This window comes from Hippopotamus amphibius, chromosome 12 (genome assembly GCF_030028045.1).
Source record: "Hippopotamus amphibius kiboko isolate mHipAmp2 chromosome 12, mHipAmp2.hap2, whole genome shotgun sequence".
Lineage (NCBI taxonomy): Eukaryota > Metazoa > Chordata > Mammalia > Artiodactyla > Hippopotamidae > Hippopotamus > Hippopotamus amphibius.
Window position 1 is genome coordinate 24,514,375 of NC_080197.1, and position 19,419 is coordinate 24,533,793.

Consider the following 19,419-nt stretch of genomic DNA (forward strand, 5'->3'; position numbering starts at 1 on the left):
GGCTTACTTCATTTAGTTCGTATTTTATTTGTATGCCCCATTTACCTTAAAAATGATGTGAAACTGTAGCAGATGTACCATACTAATGTAAGATGTTACTAACAGAGGAAACTGGGTGCAGGGTATATAGGAACTTGCTGTGCTATACAATTTTTCTGTAAATCTAAAATTGTTCTGAAAAATAGTTTATTTTAAAAATGTTTTGAATTGTTTTATGATTAATGCCCCCCCCCCCCAAAATCACTAAAATAGGAATAAAAAGATGGACAGAACACAGAAAAACTACATCAGGAATTTTTCCGAAATTGAGATTTAGTTTTGAGCTTCCTCAAGACACAGTTCAGCACCTTTTATTAACACACTGTCAGATCAGCCAGAGAATAAATAAACTAGCAGAGCTCCAAAAGAAAGGTAGGTTTCAATGCCCCTCAGGAAAGGAAAAGGTCAGTAGTTGGCAAATGGTAACAGACTGAATTGCATTCAATGAGATAATGGATGTCAGTGTGCTTTATAAACTGTAAACCACTGAATAGATGTTATCATTAGCACAGGTAAAGGAAAAAGATTCACTTCTTTTATACATTAATTTCTCCTGTAAACACTCATGAATTCCAGCTTACAATCACATAATTGGCCACAGTGATACACAAATGAATAAAGCTGACTTCCTACTTTTGCTAGGAAGCAGAATGGGAAGGGCAGTGACCTCTGAACTTAGGGTGGAGAATGACAGAAGAGTGACATAAATTATATATTTTGTCTCTTCTCATCCAAATTCTTCCAAAAGGAGTATTTAAACAAATTTAAAATAGCAGCAACACCACCTAAACTTGGAGTAGAGGTGTAATGTTACAAGGACTAGGACAAGGACTGGTATTATTAAACAGAATTTTGTCACTGACAACAAAAAAGGAAAAACACTTGAGGGCACAGACATTTTATTTCCTGAGCAAAGAAACTATAGATATTTGTCTGCAGAGACAATTTATTCCTTATTCCAGAAAAAAAAGAAATTAGCATATAGCTCCTTATATAATCTCATCCGTGGGGCCCCTCTCTGTCCTCCTCCCCCCTCCAAGGCCTCTCCCTTTAGTCTCCTGTGCTGGTTCCTCCATGTCTCCCCACCATCTAAAGGTTGGAGGTCCCAGGGCTCAGGCTTCAGACCTCTTCCCCATCTACATTCATTTCCTAGATAATGTCATCCAGTTTCATGACTTAAAACTGCACCTATACACCCATGACTCCCAGTGTTGCATCTCCAGCTCACACTTCCCTCTGGCATGTCACACTCCTATACTAAATCCAAACATTTATTTAACTTCTCCACACAGATGTCTAACAGGCACCTCAAAGTTAACTCATCCAAAAGTGAACTCCTATTCCTCCAATCTTCCCCATTTTAGTAAATGGTACTTCCATCCTTCTGGTTGCTCAAGCCCCAAAGCCTTACAGTTATACTTACTCCATTCTCCCACACCCTATAACTGATCCATCAGCAAATCCTGTTGGCTCTACCAGTTCCTATCACTTCTGACCCACCCCCACCATCACCCTGAGCCAAGCCACTCTTGCCTGGTGTGGTGGCTTTAAGGTACACCCACAAAGTCTTGGATACTCCTCCCTTCAAGAGGTGGAGCCTAGCTCTCTCCTGGAACAAAGTTAATGAATAAAGTAGAAACAACTTCCAAAATAAGGTCACAAAAGGCCTCCCCTCTCTCCAGCTCTTGCTCTCTCCCCACTCTCTCTGCGGTGTCCTGAGGACACCCAGGCAACCTTGTGAAGAGGCCCAGTGGTAAGGAACCATCTTGGGAGCAGACTAGCCATCAATTTGAGTGCAATCTCCTGAGAGATCCTAAACCAGAAATAGCCAGCGGAGCTGCTCCCAGATTTCTGACCCACAACAATATGAGATAATAAATGACTCTTGTTTCAAGTTGCTAAATTTTGGGATAATTCCTTGCATAGCAATAGATAACTAACACACCTGGATGACTGCAAAAGCTTCCTAGGTGGTAGCAATGCTTCCACCCTTGCTTCCCAAATTTGCTTTTTCTCAGCAGAACAGTCAGTAATCCTTTTAAAATAGTGACAGATTAGGCCACTCAGAACCCTCCAGTGGCTAACCAAGAGTAAAAACCACAATCATTCTACTGGCTTACCGGATCCTAATGATTTGATTCTAGCCTCCAATTGTTTTAATCCCATTTCTTACTCCTCTCCCCTTTTCTCACATCCCTCCAGCCACACAGCTCTCCTTGCTGTACGTGCTTGGAACACACCAAGCCACACACGCATCCAGGGCCTCCTCTTCCAGTTATTCTCATGACTGGCTCCTTTGCCACCTTCAGTTCTCTGTTCAAATGCCACTTTCTCAGTAAGTTGTTCCCTAACCACCCAGTATAAAATACCACCACCCCTCCACACGCACTGGTATTTTTCTACTTACCTTACCATGCTCTATCTGGCCCTATCTGAATATTACGTGTAATATATCTAGCACAATGTAAATTTCCCAAGTGCAAGAATATTGTTTGATTGACTGCTGTATTCTCAGCTCCTAAAACAGTGCCTGGTATATAGCAGGTACTCATTAGATATTTGACGAAATGAATGAATGAAATAAGAACCTTAGGCAGCATGATCCATATCAAAGGTCTTGCAAAATGCTGACAGTTCTATAACCTTCTAAAAGGTAAAAATGAACAACAAAGAAACAGATCATGTAGTTTGTATAGCACTTTACTCTCCCACAACAATTGTAATCTTCATAAAAAACCCTTTGAGAAGAAATTACTGCCTTCATTTTACGGACAAGAACACTGAGGCTCAAAACACAGAAGGGCAATAACTGGTCAGTGGCAGAGCAAATACTGAACCCCAATCTTCTTCCAAATTCTGTGCCCTTCCATTACATTATGCTGCCCCCTAAATCATGAAATATGAAATCACAGCTGTGGGAGGGCACACTTTCTAAACGGTGTGAAACCTAGGTCTAGGTCTTGAGCTCTCTGATGGAAAAGGACCAAAGAAAGGTAAGAGTGCAGCTGAAGGAACAGAGGGCTAGCAGCAGGTCCCAGCCTCGGTTTCCTCCTGAACTCACTCTGTATATTTGGGAACATCAATTCTCCTTTCTAAGCTTTCTCACGTGCATCACAATCCTGGCCTCCACAACGCGGGGGCCTCATGTAAACACCAATGCAACAGATATTTACCAAACCCAAAGGCAATCTAGGAGAATTATCACACGCTCTGGTGACCGACAGCCTAGGATTCGTATCCCAGCTCCACCCACTTATTAGTTGTGGGGCTCTAGGCAATTTGATCTAAGAGTGCCTTAGTTTCTTCACGCATAAAATGTGAGGAAATAGAACCCACCTTACGGAATTGCTCTGAGGATTAAATGGGTAATGCATTTAGTAGCACCTTTGTGACTATTCGGTAAATATTAGCTATTATTATGATCATCACGTGCTAGACCCTGGGATACAGATGAAAAAGGCAAGGCATAACGCTCCAACAAGTGCACGGCTGTAAAAGAGGAGCAGGAAACGTAACTCGGTGCAGCGCGTGCAAAAACCCAGCAGCAAGCTTACTGCGCCTGCAGAAAGCGGTGGGGAAAGGTTTCCGAGTAAGTGATATTTAAGCTGGATCCCGAAGAATGAGAGTTCCTGAGTGGAGCCGGCGGGTAGGGCGGATCTTTCGGACAGATCACGTGCAAAGCCCCAAGGGCAGAGGGAGCCGCCAAATTCCGGGAGCCAGGAGCTGGACGAGCAGGAGAGCGCAGCGCCGTATCTGACAGCCCCAGGCTCGGGAAGACCCCTTGTTACGCGGGCTGGAGCCCAGAGCGGTGGCGGCAGCAGGACGCGGACGCACCCGCCTGGGACAGGTCCCAGCCCCTCTCTGGGCCCCGGGTGCCTCCCGGGAAACTGGAGGCCGCTTCCCGAGCGGAATTCCCTAAGACGCTCTAGGAGGGCCGGTCTCTGGGCCTCGGACCGTTAACCCGGGCACCTCCCGCCAGCCCTTGAGGCCCCACCTCACCACGCTCGGCTCCCGCAGACTCCCCGGGCGCTCCTCAGCGTCGGAGCCGCTAAAGCTGCAGCCAAGGCCCGGCCGGGGGCGCGGGCCCACCGCGGGGCAGGCGCGCAGGCCCCGCCCCCCCCAAACTCCCGCCCTTTCGGAGGGCCCCGCCCCGCCGGATAGCGCGCCTACGGGCGGACGGCGCCGCTTGGGGGCCTCCGCCATGTTGGGTACTGGCAGCCGATTTACGGAGGGTGGCCCAGAAGGAAAAAGTGGATTATGTTAAGAGATGTGAAGAGTCCCTTGCCAGAAACGGGGACATCCGGGGTTGCTGGATTTGAGCAAGGGAAGTTTTGGCAACCAAAAAACTTGCCCTCAATCATACCCCTTTTGGCTTCGGGGTTACATATTGCGCATGTGTACGGTCACCTGGTTCTGGGCGCGCCTGCGCACTGCTCCACCCAAGAACCTGAGCGCAGTTAACAAGTGCGCTGCGTTGTGATAAAGCTTACTTTCAGAGCCCGAAGCTCCAAGACGCTTCAGGCAATACAGCACTCGCAGCCTAGTTACGCAGTATCATTTGAACACACATGGCGTTGCACAGGGTGTTTTCTTTGCCTTACCGTCCTGCATCCGTCCGGAGATCTGCAGTTTGTCTGATTTCCTGCGTAAGCCTGACACGCTGGGGGACTCTGAGCCGTTATTCCCGTAGCGTTTTCTGCATAAATTATCAGTGCGTTTTCTTAGCGTTGTAAATTCCATTTACCTGCCTTTCTTCTCCACTCAGTGGTTCTAAAGTTTTAATTGAGATTTTAAAAGCAACAACAACTGGGGAACTTACTAAAATGCAGTCTCTAGGATTCCACCACTGGAAAGTCAGTAAACCAGGCGTGGAGCCCAGGAATCTGCATTCCAGCAAATACCCTGGGTGAGTCCCCATGCGTTGGGAACATATTTTGAGAAGTGCTGTATAAGATTGCGTATCTCTAGCACCCAGCACAAGGCTTGGTACAAAATAGGAGTTCAGTAAGTGCTGAGTGAATACATGGATGGATGAATGAATAGCAGAAGTGAACAGGGCAATTCACAGCCAAAGGGAACCTGAGAAGGGAACACTTTGATAAGAGTATCTTTGTGTTTTTTCTCCTATAAGAACAAAACAAGTTTTTAATAGTTATCTTGAGAAAAAGAGAAAGTAAGGGGCGGGGAGGGATGGAAGGGAGGACAGTGATTCTTAAAGGCAAACTATGTTGAGAAGGAAGAAGGAACATTGGACAGAGAAAAGGATGCAAAGACTCAGTTGTGTGGGAATCTCCCCCAGGGAAATATTCCCCCGACAGGTTGTGTGCAAGAATGTTCACTACAGTATTTGGAATGTCATACACACCTCAGGGCCTTTGCACATACTTTGCCAACGCCTAGCCCAGTTTACCCCAAACTCTTGGATTAGCTGACAACTTGCTCTCCTTCAGGTCTCCAATGATCCTTCCTCAGCTAGGTCTTCCCTGGTCATGCTACGTAAAGTAATACCCTAACATTTTCTGTCACAGTACTCTTTTCATAGCACTTTTACTTACCTATTTTGGTTTACCTATTATCTTTCTCCCCCTTGAAAATTTAAGCTTCATGAGAATAGGGGACTATGTCTGACATTCCTAGCATTTAACACAGAGCCTGACACAGGGTAGGTGCTAAATAAGCATCGTGAATTGAATGAAGTCAGCCTCAGTGTTACAAAAGGTTAATGACATAAAATCCATCAGCAAACTACACAATACATTTTAAGACCGCAAAGAATAAATGTAGGTTTCAGACTATCAAGACATAGCATTAAAAGGCAAATGGAGTAGAAGAGGATTAAAACAAACTGTAATCTTTGATTTTTGTAAAAGAGAATTCATTAGTTCGTCCCCTTATTCATTTATTCATTCACCCAACAAACATTTATTGAATAGTTGTTATGTACTAGTATTGGATAATAATATAGTGTATTAACAGCAAGTTGGCAATTGTATTAAAACATGATAAAGTAGTACAACTGTGCATTTTGTCTGGGCCAGAGCAGAAAGTGGAGTTAGCTGATGTGTAAGAGTGGTAACATCCCCTCTAGAGATTCTATAGGCTTCGAGGGTACATCAGCCTTCAAACATCCTATGAAGTGCCGGAAATGTTTGGAACCAAAAGAAAAAAAAAATGGTGTTCAGGTGTTGTTCATATACAACACTTGAATTGCTTGGGACCCAAGAGCCCTGTAGGGAAAGACTCAATCTAGCCACAATTAGAGTCTGGCCATGTTCATACCTGTCTGATGATCTACAGTGGGGAGAAGGCCTGAAAGGAAGCTGGATTGGAGGGAGAGACAACGAATCAGTTGAAAGAAAACCAACCCAGGTGCCCTCCAAATGAACTGGGGTTCTTCCTTTATGCCCTAAATTCCCTCTCTGGGAACACACTTTCTATCCTAACCCTTTTCCAGGAGTGTAATGTGGATCCTGCACCCCAGGCTTGCTCATTATTTATAGATATTCCCCCAGCCCCACGCCAAGAGGCTGCGTGGAGTGACCGATTCTCTTTCTTTTTAAAATTATATAGTGAAATTTTGAAATGATGGGCTAAAAAAAACCGTGTGTGTATACATATATATTTTTTTTTTTAAACAGATTTTATAAATCTGTTTTAAAGTTCTTAAATCCTTCATCTGTGGTGTCAAGAGAATGGAGGATAGAGAATTTGTGTGGAGATATTTCTGTTGAGTCCCCACCCTTCTTAGGGAAGATGTAACCACTCAAGCCAAGCAATTGGAAGAGGGGAGTTCCGGGAGGGTTTGAGGTACCACATTCAATCTCATTGCAGTTGGGGAGCGTAATGACTGGATCTACCTCCTGCCCAGGAAATCTATCAATAAGAGACAAGCCTGCTAACTGCTTTGGCAGCAGACCCAGGAGAGTGCTGCTATGTTGGGGTTGTCCTGCTCTCCCAGAATTTGTCAGAGAATGTTTTCTGTAGGCCAAATGTGGACTAAGTAAAAGAAACAGAGCTGCATAGGCCTCTCCTGTGTCCTGTTCAGTAGGGCCTCCTAGAGGGGTAAAGGGACTCCAGAAGTAAGAAGACAAATGACCATTGGCAATAGAGGTGCCTTTGCTAAGAGGAGTGCAAGAGAAGAGCCCAGCAGGGAACCCCTGAAGAACCCATAAAAGCCCTCCATGATGCTTTGTTTGTTGACGGACAGGAACAGCTATAAGCATTTGCCAAACCCAGAAATCACAAAGCCAGCTACCATACTAATTCAAAGAAGACTTTTCACACCCCTTTCTCCATCTTCCTCTCCATGTCAATACCCTGAGTGACTAAGGTGAGCTGAGGATGACAGGGGAAAAATTGAGAAGAAGAAAAAAAAAACCTCAATCATTCCCCTCTTTCTCACTGCAAGCTAACTGCCGGAAGCAGAGCTCTGGGCACCAAAAGAATATAGCATCTTGTACTGGCTTGTGAACAACTTGCTGCTTTCCATCAGAGTCTACTCACTTACCATTAAACAAATATTGATTGAGCACCTACTATGTGTCAAATCCTGTGCTAGACACTGGGAGAGACCCAAAGAACAATAACACATGGACCCTGCCTAGAGCCTCAGTCCACAGACTCAAGTGGAGGCAGGTGGGTAAATGTATATTTCACACACCTACAGGGTGGTAAATTCTATAAAGAGGGAGTGGCTGACTTCATGGAGGTGGTGACATGATAACCTGATTGTGAAGGATGAATCAGCTAAGCAGACAAAGGCAGGAAGGGCATTCCAAGCCGTGTGCCTGGAACAGGGACATGCCGGAGCATGGATGTTTGGGCAGTGCTGGGGATTCCCCCTGGGCATTCCTCCGGCTGATTCTGCCACTTGGTTGGATCGTATGAATCTCCTTGGATTTATAATTAGATAATAATACAATCCCCTCCATCAGCTGGGTATTCCCCCCCCCCCACCCCGGGACCTGATCCTGTCTCAGTGGCCAGGTCTCATTCCAATTCTTGCCCCTTCCCACTGACCAAGTCAAGCTCTAAATACCCACTCCCCCAAGCTTGACATTTCTTGAAGTGGGCACCATCTGCTCAATACCGTTCGGGGTTTGGGCAGTAGAAGGATGTACAGGGACAGCTCCCATAGAACCGGGTCCTCTCTTCCCTCAAAAAATGAGCCCTTAGATTCCCCTGGTGGTCCAGTGGTTAAGACCTCGGGCTTCCACTGCAGGGGGCGCGAGTTCGATCCTTAGTCAGGGAGCTAAGATCCAGCATGCCATGTGGTACAGCCAAAAAAAAAAGGGGGTTAAAAAAAAAGAGCCCTTAATTATATTCCAACCTGATACTCTATCTGCTGCCTCAGGTGACACAGCAGCTAAACTCTAAGAACCTGGACAGGAATCAGGTGGAGGAACATTGGTGGGAAGAACCCTGGGCTTGGAGGCCGACACACTCACCCGGGTTTGAACTCCCGACTCTGCCTGTGTCTTGAGTAACCCACCAACCCTCTCTGAGCCTCAAATTCCTCTACTGCAAATGGGGCTAATAATACTTACCTATTAGAGTTTTTATGTGCAAAGTGGGAGATAAAAGCAGATGAAGGGAGGGAGGAATGGAAGGAGTCCTGCAAGAATCTGAGGTTTCTGAGCTCAAGAATGACAGTAAGGTTTCCAGGTCCCTACCTATTGACAGTGATTCCCTCTAGGGAGAGAGATTTGGGAGTGGCCTCTTTTAATTTAATACATTTTGATATTGTTTCCATTTTATTTTTTTTTACAATGAACATGATTTAAATTTACAATTAAAATATATTCAGTACAGATATCATACTTCAATTAAAAGTTTTTTTCAAAGCTTACATTGCATAGACAGTCATCCAGGAGACTGATAAAAGTGATTGTTTCTGAGAAGCATTGGAAACTGGGGCTCTGGGTGGGAGTGGGACTTCCTGTGTATTCTCTTGTACTGTTTGAACTGTTTTTCATCATGAATTTGTATTGCCTTTCTTTCTAATATACATTACTCTTTTAAAAAATACTTTTCTTTTGGGGGGGGTGGCTCTGTTGGATCTTTGTTGCTGTACCTGGGCTTTCTCTAGTTGCAGCGAGCGGGGGCTACTCTTTGGTGTGGTGTGCGGGCTTCTTGTTGTGGTGGCTTCCCTTGTTGCAGAGCACGGGCCCTTGAGCGCTCCAGTTTTAGTAGTTGCAGTGCGTGAGCTCAGTAGTTGTGGCACATGGGCTTAGTTGCACCGCAGCATGTGGGATCTTCCCAGACCAGGGATCGACCTGCATTGGCAGGAAGATTCTTAATCACTGCGCCACCAGGGAAGTCCCAATGCATTACTTTATTTGTAAAATATTTTTAAAATATAAAAAAATTTTAAAATACATATTTTAAATAAAGAATAAAAGTGAAAAATGTATGGTTACTTTGTGCACCACCCCCGCAAAAGGCAAAAAGACACATACACCCACACGCAGTTTCCAGATTATAATATATAATAATCTGCGGGGAGTGGGATGGACTGACCTCTCTTGAGGACCCACAGGCTCTGACAAGGTGCAGTTCCTGAGGAGCTCAGCTGGGGGAGCCATTGAGAGCTCAGTGGAGGAGCGCCCACCAGAGTGGCAGCTCCTGGGAAATTTAAACAACACAAACCAGAATGATGATTGAGAGGAGGATCAGGTGGCTCTGCTCCTGCTGGGGCTCTCTGGGCGCCCTGGATGGGGATGGCCCAGGCCCCACAGATTATAAGAAGCACAGATGGATGGCCGGGGGCTCTGGGCCCTCCTCACAGCCAATCCCTTTCATATAGGGTGATGCCAGGAAAGATGAATCCTTCCTTGCTGTGGGGAAGAGCACTGGATTCAGAGTCATGTGTTTGGGTTGAGTCCTACGTTGATCATTTCTGGTTATGTGACCTTGTGTCAATCACTTAACTCCTCTGAGACTCAATTTCCTCATTTGTGAACAAGGACAATTTTAGCAATGGACTCTTTTTTTTTTCTTTTAACCATAATTTATGGAGCACCTACTATACGCTGGTTACTGAAAGAAAGGTGCTCTACATATGTAAATACATTTAGTTCTTATAAGCAGTCTGTGAAGCAGATATTTTTATTCCAATTTTACAGGTAAAGCAACCGGTTCAGGGAAAATTGTTTTAAAGATAGGAATAATAGGTAACATTTATGTAGAGCTTACTTTGCATAAGACATTGTTCTAAGAACATACAACGAAAATTTGTAACAACTCTGAGGCAGGTATATTATTATTAGCCTCACTTTATACGAGGGTGAGTCAAAAATTATCCGCACTCTGGCTGTAGAATTTACAGAAGTTTTAATATAACCGGAGTGCAGATCATTTTTGACCCACTCTTGTATATGAGGAAACTGAGGCACAGAAAGATTAAATAATTGGCCTGAGATTACACAGCTGGTAAATTAGGGAGCCAGGACTTGAAGGCAGGTAGTCCAGCTCTTCATCATCATGTTAGACAAATCTTCTGCTTAAAACTCTGCACTAAAATTCACGCTGCACGAAACATAAAATCCAACTTCCTTTCTCTGGCTTGTGAGGCCGTACTCATTGTGGTCCTGGCATAATCTGACCTCATCTCCTATCACTCCCCCTGCATTCACTCTGCTTCAGCCGTATCAGCTTCTCCTGGTTCTGCAGATATGCCAAGCACATTCATGCCACAGGGCCTTTGCATTTGCTATTCCCTCTACCAAGAATGATCTTCTCCCAGACCTTTGTATGGCTCATTCCCTCACTACACCTGGATCTCTGCTCAAACATCACCCCCTTAAAGAGACTTTCCTATCTAAAATAGACATCTCTTTGCCCCTGCTTAATTTTTCTTCACAGCACTTAGAATTCTCCGAAATTATACATTTGTTTGCTTGTTTGTCTGTCTCTTCCACCAGAACATGAGCACAGACTTGGCAGTCTTGTCCACTGTTAGATACCCTGTGCTCAGGCCCAGGATGTAACACGTGGTAGACACCCAGCGTATAGTTGATGGATAATTAAGTACATAAATGAATAAATACCCAATTGGTTAGTGGCAGAGACAGGGCACAAACCAAGTTGTCTGATCCTGGAAGCTGCCTCTTAGCCAGCTCTATCCCATGCTGAACTGACTCTGAGAAATAGGAGGTTCAGATAGCATAAAGAACGTGAAGCCACTTTGAAAACTGCTAAGTGCTTGAAAAAAGCAAAGGATGATGGTGATGATTCCATTCACTGTTTTCTCATCTGTGAAATGGGTATGAATGATACTCTGGTCTGCTGACTTTAAGAGTATGTTTTGTGGCATGCCAGTGAGATGGATGGGGAATCATGTATAGAAGTTAAAAACTCTACCTGGTAGAAGGGACTGTAAAGCTTGTTTCCATGCCAGTGGCTTCCCAAGACTCCAATCCTCTACCTCGAGTTTGAAATTAATATTGCTGACAGGAGAGGGGGAGATAGGGGGACATGGGGGAGGCGAGGGACTCTGTGTCCCAGTAATTAAACATGTTGAGACTGAAGCGCTGCCAGCGGCAGCATCTGGTTGCAATTACCAGAGGGGACCGAAGTGATTAGTCACCTTTCTAGTGAGAGCCAGGCCAGTCCCCTGAGCTCCTCCCTGGAGAGGGTCTTCTAAGCAAGCTCAGAGTCCCCCTTCCCAACTCCCACCCCATTTCTGGAGTTCCCTGGTCCCCAGATAACAGCCCTGCTCTGAATCCTCCATTGTCCCCAAAGTCCCAGCCGATCGGATGAGCCCTTGACTAAAAGCCAAGAATACCATAATTGCCCCCTACCACTCTTTCACTTCTTATGTTTTTAGAAGTCAGGTTAGGGTTCTTTGGTATAAAATGTGTCAGAGAAGGAATTAGGCTTAAAAAGTAATTTAACCTTTCTAAGCTTTAGTTTCTTCATCTGCAAAATCAGGGTACTGAGAGTACCTTCATCATAGAGTTATTGTGAAGATACGATAAAAATGAAGTGGGATACAAAAGCCTGAGTCTAGTTTACTCCAGTACTTGCTCAATAAACAGTAGCTATTATTATTTGCCAGGTACCAGGCTAATCACTTTTTGTAATTTATTCAATTGAATCCCCCACAAACACCCTGTGAGGCAGGTACTGTCATGATTCTTGTTCAGAGTTTCAGAGAGTTTTAGAGGCTTTCAAAGATCATACAATATACTAAAGCATATAGCGGAACTAGAATTCAAAACCAGGCCTGTTTGTCTCCAGAGCCCTTAATTCTTTATCAAGCCATGTTCCGGGACATCTTGATCGTTTGATTTATTTTTGTTCATTTGTTTGTGTAGTTTGGCCACGTGGCTTGTGGGATTTTAGTTCCCCTGACCAGGGATTGAACCTGGGCCCTCGGCAGTGAGAATGTGGAGTACTAACCACTGGACCTCCAGGGAATTCCCGATTGTTTGGTTTATTCGTCCCTTTATTTATTCACTCACTCAAACTTACAAAGTACCTAATAAGTGGCAAGACAAGAATCCCTCCTTTTAAGGAACCCAGAGTCCAGCAGGGAAGGCAGGATATGTCTACAAGCAACTGTACCTTAAAGTAGAAAATGATGGCTTTTGTATATAAGGGCTGGTCAGAGATTCATTCATCCATACGGCACACTGAGAACCCGCTATGTGCTGGGCCCTGTGCCCAGCCCTGCGAATAATTGGAAGATAAATATGGCGCAGTCTAGTCATAATCTAACAGGGGAGACAGGTATATAAATAAATTATTACTGCTATAAGGAATTACGTTATGATTTTTAAAAATGAAAAAAAGTACACAAAGTAGAAGACATGAACTGTGTCTGAGACAGGGCAGCAGAGGCAGAACTGGATAATCTTTCAGCTGCCAAAATGGAAAGGCGCACAGAAAATGTGCGATGGCAAATCAGGAGTGTGGATTTTCTGATGAATGAGGGAAGGCTTCATGGAGGAAAGGGCACATGAGTTGGCACTTTTCAACGGGCAGGTTTTAGAGAGAGGGAGGATTGGAACAGAGAGATCCAGGAGGCCTAGAAGCCGGTTATAAGGGAATTATATTAGGACAGGCCGTGAGAAGGACTGAGACAGCGAGGTGGGGGGCATGGAGAGGAAGGAACCCCAGAGATGACCGCTTAAGTGGACAAGTCAAAAGGGAAGCCAAGTGTTGTGAATCTGGGCAACCGGAGAGATATTAAGGAATTCCCCTCTTCCTTAAAGCTCCCCCCAAAGAGTGTCTGGTGGTGTACTGATCCTCTGAGATGGGCAGGTGGAGCTCTCTTGGGGTTTCTGACCTAGGAGCACCAGATGAAATAGCCAAGTTATGCAGCTGTGCTCTGAAGATCAGCGAGGATCTGGACGTTATCACTATGAAAAGGCTGGTTGGGCATCTGGACACCCTGGCTGTGAGTTTCATCTTCTCTCATTCATCAAGTACTTACTGAGCTTCTCCTCTGTGCCAGGTTGTGCTGGGAAACCAATCTGGTGACCTTAGAGTACGAACAGATCTCTATCAGTCAGGCTCGAAGACTCTTGCATTAAGAAGGAAGCCTAAAAATAAGTAAATAAAAGGGACTTCTCTGGCAATCCAGTGGTTAAGACTCCACGCTTCCACTGCTGGGGGCACAGTTTCAATCCCTGATTGGGAAACTAAGATCCCGCATGCTGCGTGGTGTGGCCAAAAAGAAAAAAGAAAAAAAGAGAAAAGAAAAAGGAAAAGAAAAAGAAAAGAAGGAAGCCTACCTGACCATGGCTTCTACCGCTGCTATATCTCTCACAGTGTGATGTGTTGCAGCAAAATGTTCAAGAAGGGGTAATTGGCTCTGTCTGGGGATCAGGGAAGGCTTCCTGGAGGAGGTGAATTTTCAGCTGAAGCTCTCAGGATGAGGAGGACTTCTTCCCGTTGTGGGAGTGAAAGGAGGCCATTCCAGGTAAAGGGAACAGTTTTCCCCCCATGAGCCCAGCTGGAATTCAGACTTCTTACAGAACTACCAGAAAAGCATCGTGTGGGAAATCATTTTTCCAGCCTCCTGCAGGGGCCGCTGCTGCCCCAGGCTGGGGCTGCCACCTCTGGACTCAGCCAGTCCCTCCGAACAAAACTGAGTCTGTCTTTGCTGGGGTGGCAGTGAGGTACACTCTGAACCTGCCTCCATTCAAGGAGTGGGCTCAGGGCAGCAGCGCCCCCAAAGCCTAAAGATCTGAGCTCAGTCAGTGGCATTTGGGGGGAGGGGTGTAGTGGGTTCTGATATTTTTCTGTCTCTGGGTCACCACAAGTTTATTAAAATAAAAGAAGCTGTGGGTAAATGCTGCCATCTGTGCTGCCCCCCCAACAACAAATCAAGTCCCAGACTAGACGCAGAGGTTGCTTTAAAAACACCCCAAGGACTTAACTGGAAACCCACACTCCTCGTGCTTCTGGGGCTGAAGATCCTTGAGTTCATTCCTCAGCATCTCTCTTCAGGAAGGTGGGGTGGGCTGCCCCATGACACGGAGGTGAAGACCCCTGAGTCTGCTCCATGGGACTGAGAGCTCCCCCCCAAACCTAGAATCCCCCCACGGGCTCTGTGCCAAGAGCCCCCGTGAGCCATGGCCTCAGAGGGCAGCGGTGATTTTTTTCACATAAATATATCGCACTTAAATGAGTTTAGACAGCATGACATCAGAGAGTAATTAAATTGGTTTGGGTTGGAATTCCGTTTCCAATTCCTGAGTTCAGGTTTGTAAAAGATTTTTTCTGAGCACCTGCAGGCGTGTGTGTGTGTGTGTGTGTGTGTGTGTGTGTGTGTGTGTAAGTATTTTCACTGGAAAGGATTCAAAACTTAAAAAAAAAAAAACAAAAAACTGGAGCACACAGGCAGCATTACGCCATTCTTCCTTCTTGGAAAAATCCCTCAGCCTCATACAAGCCTCCTTCAAGCCCTCAGTCAGTTGTGCAGGAGAAAGGGGGCGGTCGGCTTTCTCCTTTCAAGAACGAGTTATTTTCAGCTGCTGACTGGAGACGGTGCACGTCTGGATACGAGAGCACTTCCACTATGGGACTGGATACAAACACACACCCGGCAGACTTCAAGAGTCTCAGACCGAGGAGAAAGCCTTTGCTTCTGCTGCTACTGCTGCCGCCGCTGCTTTTGAGGGTCCGCTCCTTTCATGGTTTTTCCTGCCAAACCAGAGCCACCTTCGCTGCTGCCGCTGTTCTCTTTGGTGTCATTCAGCAGCTGGCCAGAGGATGAGACCCCCCAAACTCCTCGCTTTCTTGCTTTGGCACCTGGCTTGGCTGGACCTGGGATTCATCTGCACTGTGTTGGGAGCCCCTGACTTGGGCCAGAGACCCCAGGGGTCCAGGCCAGGATTGGCCAAAGCAGAAGCCAAGGAAAGGCCCCCTCTGGCCCAGAACACCTTCAGGCCGGGGGGTCACAGCTATGGTGGGGGGGCCACCAATGCCAGGGCAAAGGGGGGCACCGGGCAGACAGGAGGCCTGACACAGCCCAAGAAGGATGAACCCAAAAAGCTGCCCCCCAGATCGGGTGGCCCTGAACCCAAGCCACGACACCCTCCCCAGACAAGGCAGGCTGCAGCGCGGACTGTGACCCCAAAAGGACAGCTTCCTGGGGGTAAGGCACCCCCCAAAGCAGGATCTGTCCCCAGCCCCTTCCTGCTGAAGAAGGCCAGGGAGCCTGGGTCCCCTCGTGAGCCCAAGGAGCCGTTCCGCCCACCCCCCATCACGCCCCACGAGTACATGCTCTCGCTGTACAGGACGCTGTCCGATGCTGACAGAAAGGGAGGCAACAGCAGCGTGAAGTTGGAGGCTGGCCTGGCCAACACCATCACCAGCTTTATTGACAAAGGGCAAGGTGAGGGGGCGGGGTGGCTGGGGCACGGCTCAGAGGGAGGGACATCTGCATGCACGGAGGGGGCTCTTAGAGCCCGGACACCGCACTGGTGGGACCCAGCGTGTGCATCTGGCCTGGGGTGGTATCTGGGACTTACCTCACACACACCCGGTCCCAGGCTACTGGCATGTCAGAGCTGGAGGGCACCTGGGGATCACCAAGTATCATTCCCACAAGGTGCAGAGGGGGTTACTGAAGCCTGGGAAGGAGACAAGACCTGCCTGTTGGTGGCAGAGTTGGGGACCAGCCTTTAAGACTCTTGATTACCGGGCCATGCTCTGTTCTTACGTGAGTTGGCCAGACTTTCCAGGCTGCAGGGGGTTGTAGGTTTTCTCAGATGGCAGAGAGAGACATTAACCTCAGATACCCATGGTTCTGCCACTTTGCCTTCAGGCTAAGGGGGCAGAGGAGACAGGATAGGTGAAGACAGTACATGAGGCATCTTGGAGTCGTGGAATGACCTTGAGATATATGGGGGGTGGGGTGGACAACAGACCTAAGGTCTAACTTACCGTGTGAGCTTGGGAAGACCCCTTCTGCCTTTGGGGTCTCAGTTTCCCCATCAGTACAGCTCTATGGAGGTTGGACTGGGAGATTTCTGAGAGCCCTTCAAACATGAAAACTCTATGTCCTGTCCTAAACACGGATCATTTTTATCATGAACCCAAGAGACAATCTGCTCCCCTCACGGCTCCCTCTGCCCACCTCGCATCACTTCTTGGCTTTTCCTCTCAGCTTGCTGTGTGATCTCAGCAAGTCCCTCCCCTCTCAGGACCTCAGTTTCTCCATAAGTGTGAAGAGGGAGGTGGACCTGACTGCAGCTCCTATGTTCTGGTTCTGGGATTTGGGCTGGCAGGGTGGGGGAGGGGTCAGAGAGGAGAAGCGTCTCCTCATTAGAGCTGGCCGGTGGGGGAAGGACAGAGGGCGGGTGAGGCACAGAAGCAGCAGGTCTGGCTGAGGTGGGGGAGGTGGCCTGGCTGCCTGCCCAGCCGGAGAAAGCTGTGACCCCTCCGGGAATCATAAAGTCAGTCCTTGTGCCCCCCAGCTCTAAGGGAGCTTGGAGGGGGGAAGATGGGGAGTTTAAAGGCCTAATTAGTCACCTTCTAGAGCAATATTATGAATGTTTCCCAATGGCAAATTGGTATTTAGGAAGGAGGGCATGCTGATTCGGGCATACTACTGAGCTTCCTGTACACAGCCTTGTATTTGTACATACATGCTGAATTATACACATGTACACACACTTTACATATATACGTGGAATCTTCTTACATATAGACAGACACCTATACATATATACCCTGCAAATATTCACACAAGCCCAATTGTACATGCATAAAACATGTCACTCAAATATGCATTACTTTTCAAACTCACATATGAACCCAATCATACTTACACACACAAACTGTCATTCACACACACACACACTCTCACACACCCAGCAGGGTAAGAAACAAACAAAAATCATTAGACAGGGAAGCCAGCAAATTGGATTATAGATCAGCTTTGTCATTAACTTGCTGTGTGACTTTAGGCAAGTCACTCCCCATCTCTGTGCCTTATCTGTAAAACAATAACACTAAGATCTTCTTTAAGGCATAGTGTAGTAGAAGCAGCTCAGAATGGAGTGTAAAAAGTTCTAGGCTGGAATTCCAGCTCTGATTTTTCCCAGCTGCATGACCTTGAGCAAGTTACTGACTTCTCTGAGCCTCAGTTTCCTCCTCTGGAAACACAGGGGTCATTATATTGGAGATATAGTATTGGATAACATATTGGATAAGAGATGTCATGTTGGATAGCAGACAGGAGAGGGACAGGTAGAAGGCAGTTCTAAGGCTGATGGACCTCTGCTATGCATCTCATTGACACAAACACCCAGAATCACTCCAGTCACCAACAGCCACATCTACAGATCAACAACCCTACTTGGTTGACTGTGTAGGAAGCTCCCTTATTTTGAAAAAGGCTCTCAGTGATTTGGGTCTTGGCCTCTGTCAGAGTGGGGAAGAGGTTAAAGAAAGCTGTCTCGAGGGGAGAAGAACTGTGGTCCTCCCCTGAGGCCTTGAGGTGACTGGCTCCCTTGGTGAGGTTGCAAGGAATGACTTCTGGGTGTTCTCTCTAGATGACCGAGGTCCTGCGGTCAGGAAGCAGAGGTACGTGTTTGACATTAGTGCCCTGGAGAAGGATGGGCTACTAGGGGCCGAGCTGCGGATCTTGCGGAAGAAGCCCTCGGACACGGCCAAGCTGGTGGCCCCCGGCAGCGGGCGGGCTGCCCAGCTGAAGCTGTCCAGCTGCCCCAGCGGCCGACAGCCGGCAGCCTTGCTGGATGTGCGCTCCGTGCCAGGCCTGGACGGATCTGGCTGGGAGGTGTTCGACATCTGGAAGCTCTTCCGAAACTTTAAGAACTCGGCCCAGCTGTGCCTGGAGCTGGAGGCCTGGGAACGGGGCCGGGCCGTGGACCTCCGTGGCCTGGGCTTTGACCGCGCTGCCCGGCAGGTCCACGAGAAGGCCCTGTTCCTGGTGTTTGGCCGCACCAAAAAACGGGACCTGTTCTTTAATGAGATTAAGGCCCGCTCTGGCCAAGATGATAAGACCGTGTATGAGTACCTGTTCAGCCAGAGGCGAAAACGGCGGGCCCCACTGGCCACGCGCCAGGGCAAGCGGCCCAGCAAGAACCCCAAGGCCCGCTGCAGTCGGAAGGCGCTGCATGTCAACTTCAAGGACATGGGCTGGGACGACTGGATTATCGCGCCCCTGGAGTATGAGGCCTTCCATTGCGAGGGGCTATGCGAGTTCCCCCTGCGCTCCCACCTGGAGCCCACGAACCATGCGGTCATCCAGACCCTGATGAACTCCATGGACCCTGAGTCCACGCCACCCACCTGCTGTGTGCCCACACGGCTGAGTCCCATTAGCATCCTCTTCATCGACTCCGCCAACAACGTGGTCTATAAGCAGTATGAGGACATGGTCGTGGAATCTTGTGGCTGCAGGTAGCAGCACTGGCCTCTGTCTTCCTGGGCGGCACATCCCCAGGAGCCCCTCCCCGCACCCCTGAATCATAGACGGGTCGGGAAGCTACAGCCAGGAGCATCTACACAGCCCGCATGAAAGGATTTCAGCAGCCTTGTTCACTCTCGGGGTGGGACTTGGGCTGAAGGTCACTTTCTATCCACAAGTCCCCCTGTCTGAGGATTTCTGCCCTTCTGTTGCTCTGACTGGCAGGGACAGACCCAGGGAGACAGACTCTGAATGGGACTGAGACCCAGGAGGTCTTGTTTTCCAATGAGACTCAGCCCACGACCTCTCCTCACCTGGGCCAGACTCTCCAGGGAGGGCGCTCCTCGGGAGAGCCACGGGAGCCACCTCCTCCGTGAATCACCCTTGTGCCTGGTGCATTTCCGCCCCTGGGGCAGATGGATGCTGATTGGGCAGGGGTGGGAAAGAGGGGGAGTGGGCTTGGGCAGGGGTGAGGAGTGTGAGGCTGTTAG

General features: G+C 47.7%; 2 protein-coding genes across 6 annotated transcripts in view; one reads left to right on the top strand and one right to left on the bottom strand.

Moving 5' to 3' along the window:
* The window catches only part of CEP250 (centrosomal protein 250), a 46,021-nt gene extending 41,859 nt beyond the window's left edge, over positions 1-4,162 (bottom strand). For 4 of the 5 annotated variants that reach the window (XM_057702613.1, XM_057702612.1, XM_057702611.1 and 1 more), the window contains exon 1: positions 4,034-4,162. The gene's annotated coding sequence lies outside the window, so the exon portion shown is untranslated. The remainder of the gene's footprint in view (positions 1-4,033) is intronic. The other variant, XM_057702610.1, reaches the window with a different exon arrangement.
* An 11,099-nt stretch (positions 4,163-15,261) lies between these two features.
* GDF5 (growth differentiation factor 5) lies at positions 15,262-18,925 on the top strand. The gene is made up of 2 exons (XM_057703341.1): positions 15,262-15,886; positions 18,051-18,925. The coding sequence occupies exons 1-2, from the start codon at positions 15,262-15,264 to the stop codon at positions 18,923-18,925; spliced, it is 1,500 nt and encodes a 499-aa protein (XP_057559324.1).
* The last annotated feature ends 494 nt before the right edge of the window (positions 18,926-19,419 follow it).

What these genes read in the sequence shown, in the direction of transcription:
- GDF5 (XM_057703341.1), top strand. Translation starts at nt 15,262, where the DNA reads ATGAGACCCCCCAAACTCCTCGCTTTCTTGCTTTGGCACCTGGCTTGG. An exon ending in CTTTATTGACAAAGGGCAAG is followed by an intron (nt 15,887 to 18,050) that starts GTGAGGGGGCGG and finishes TGTTCTCTCTAG; the next exon opens with ATGACCGAGGTCCTGCGGTC.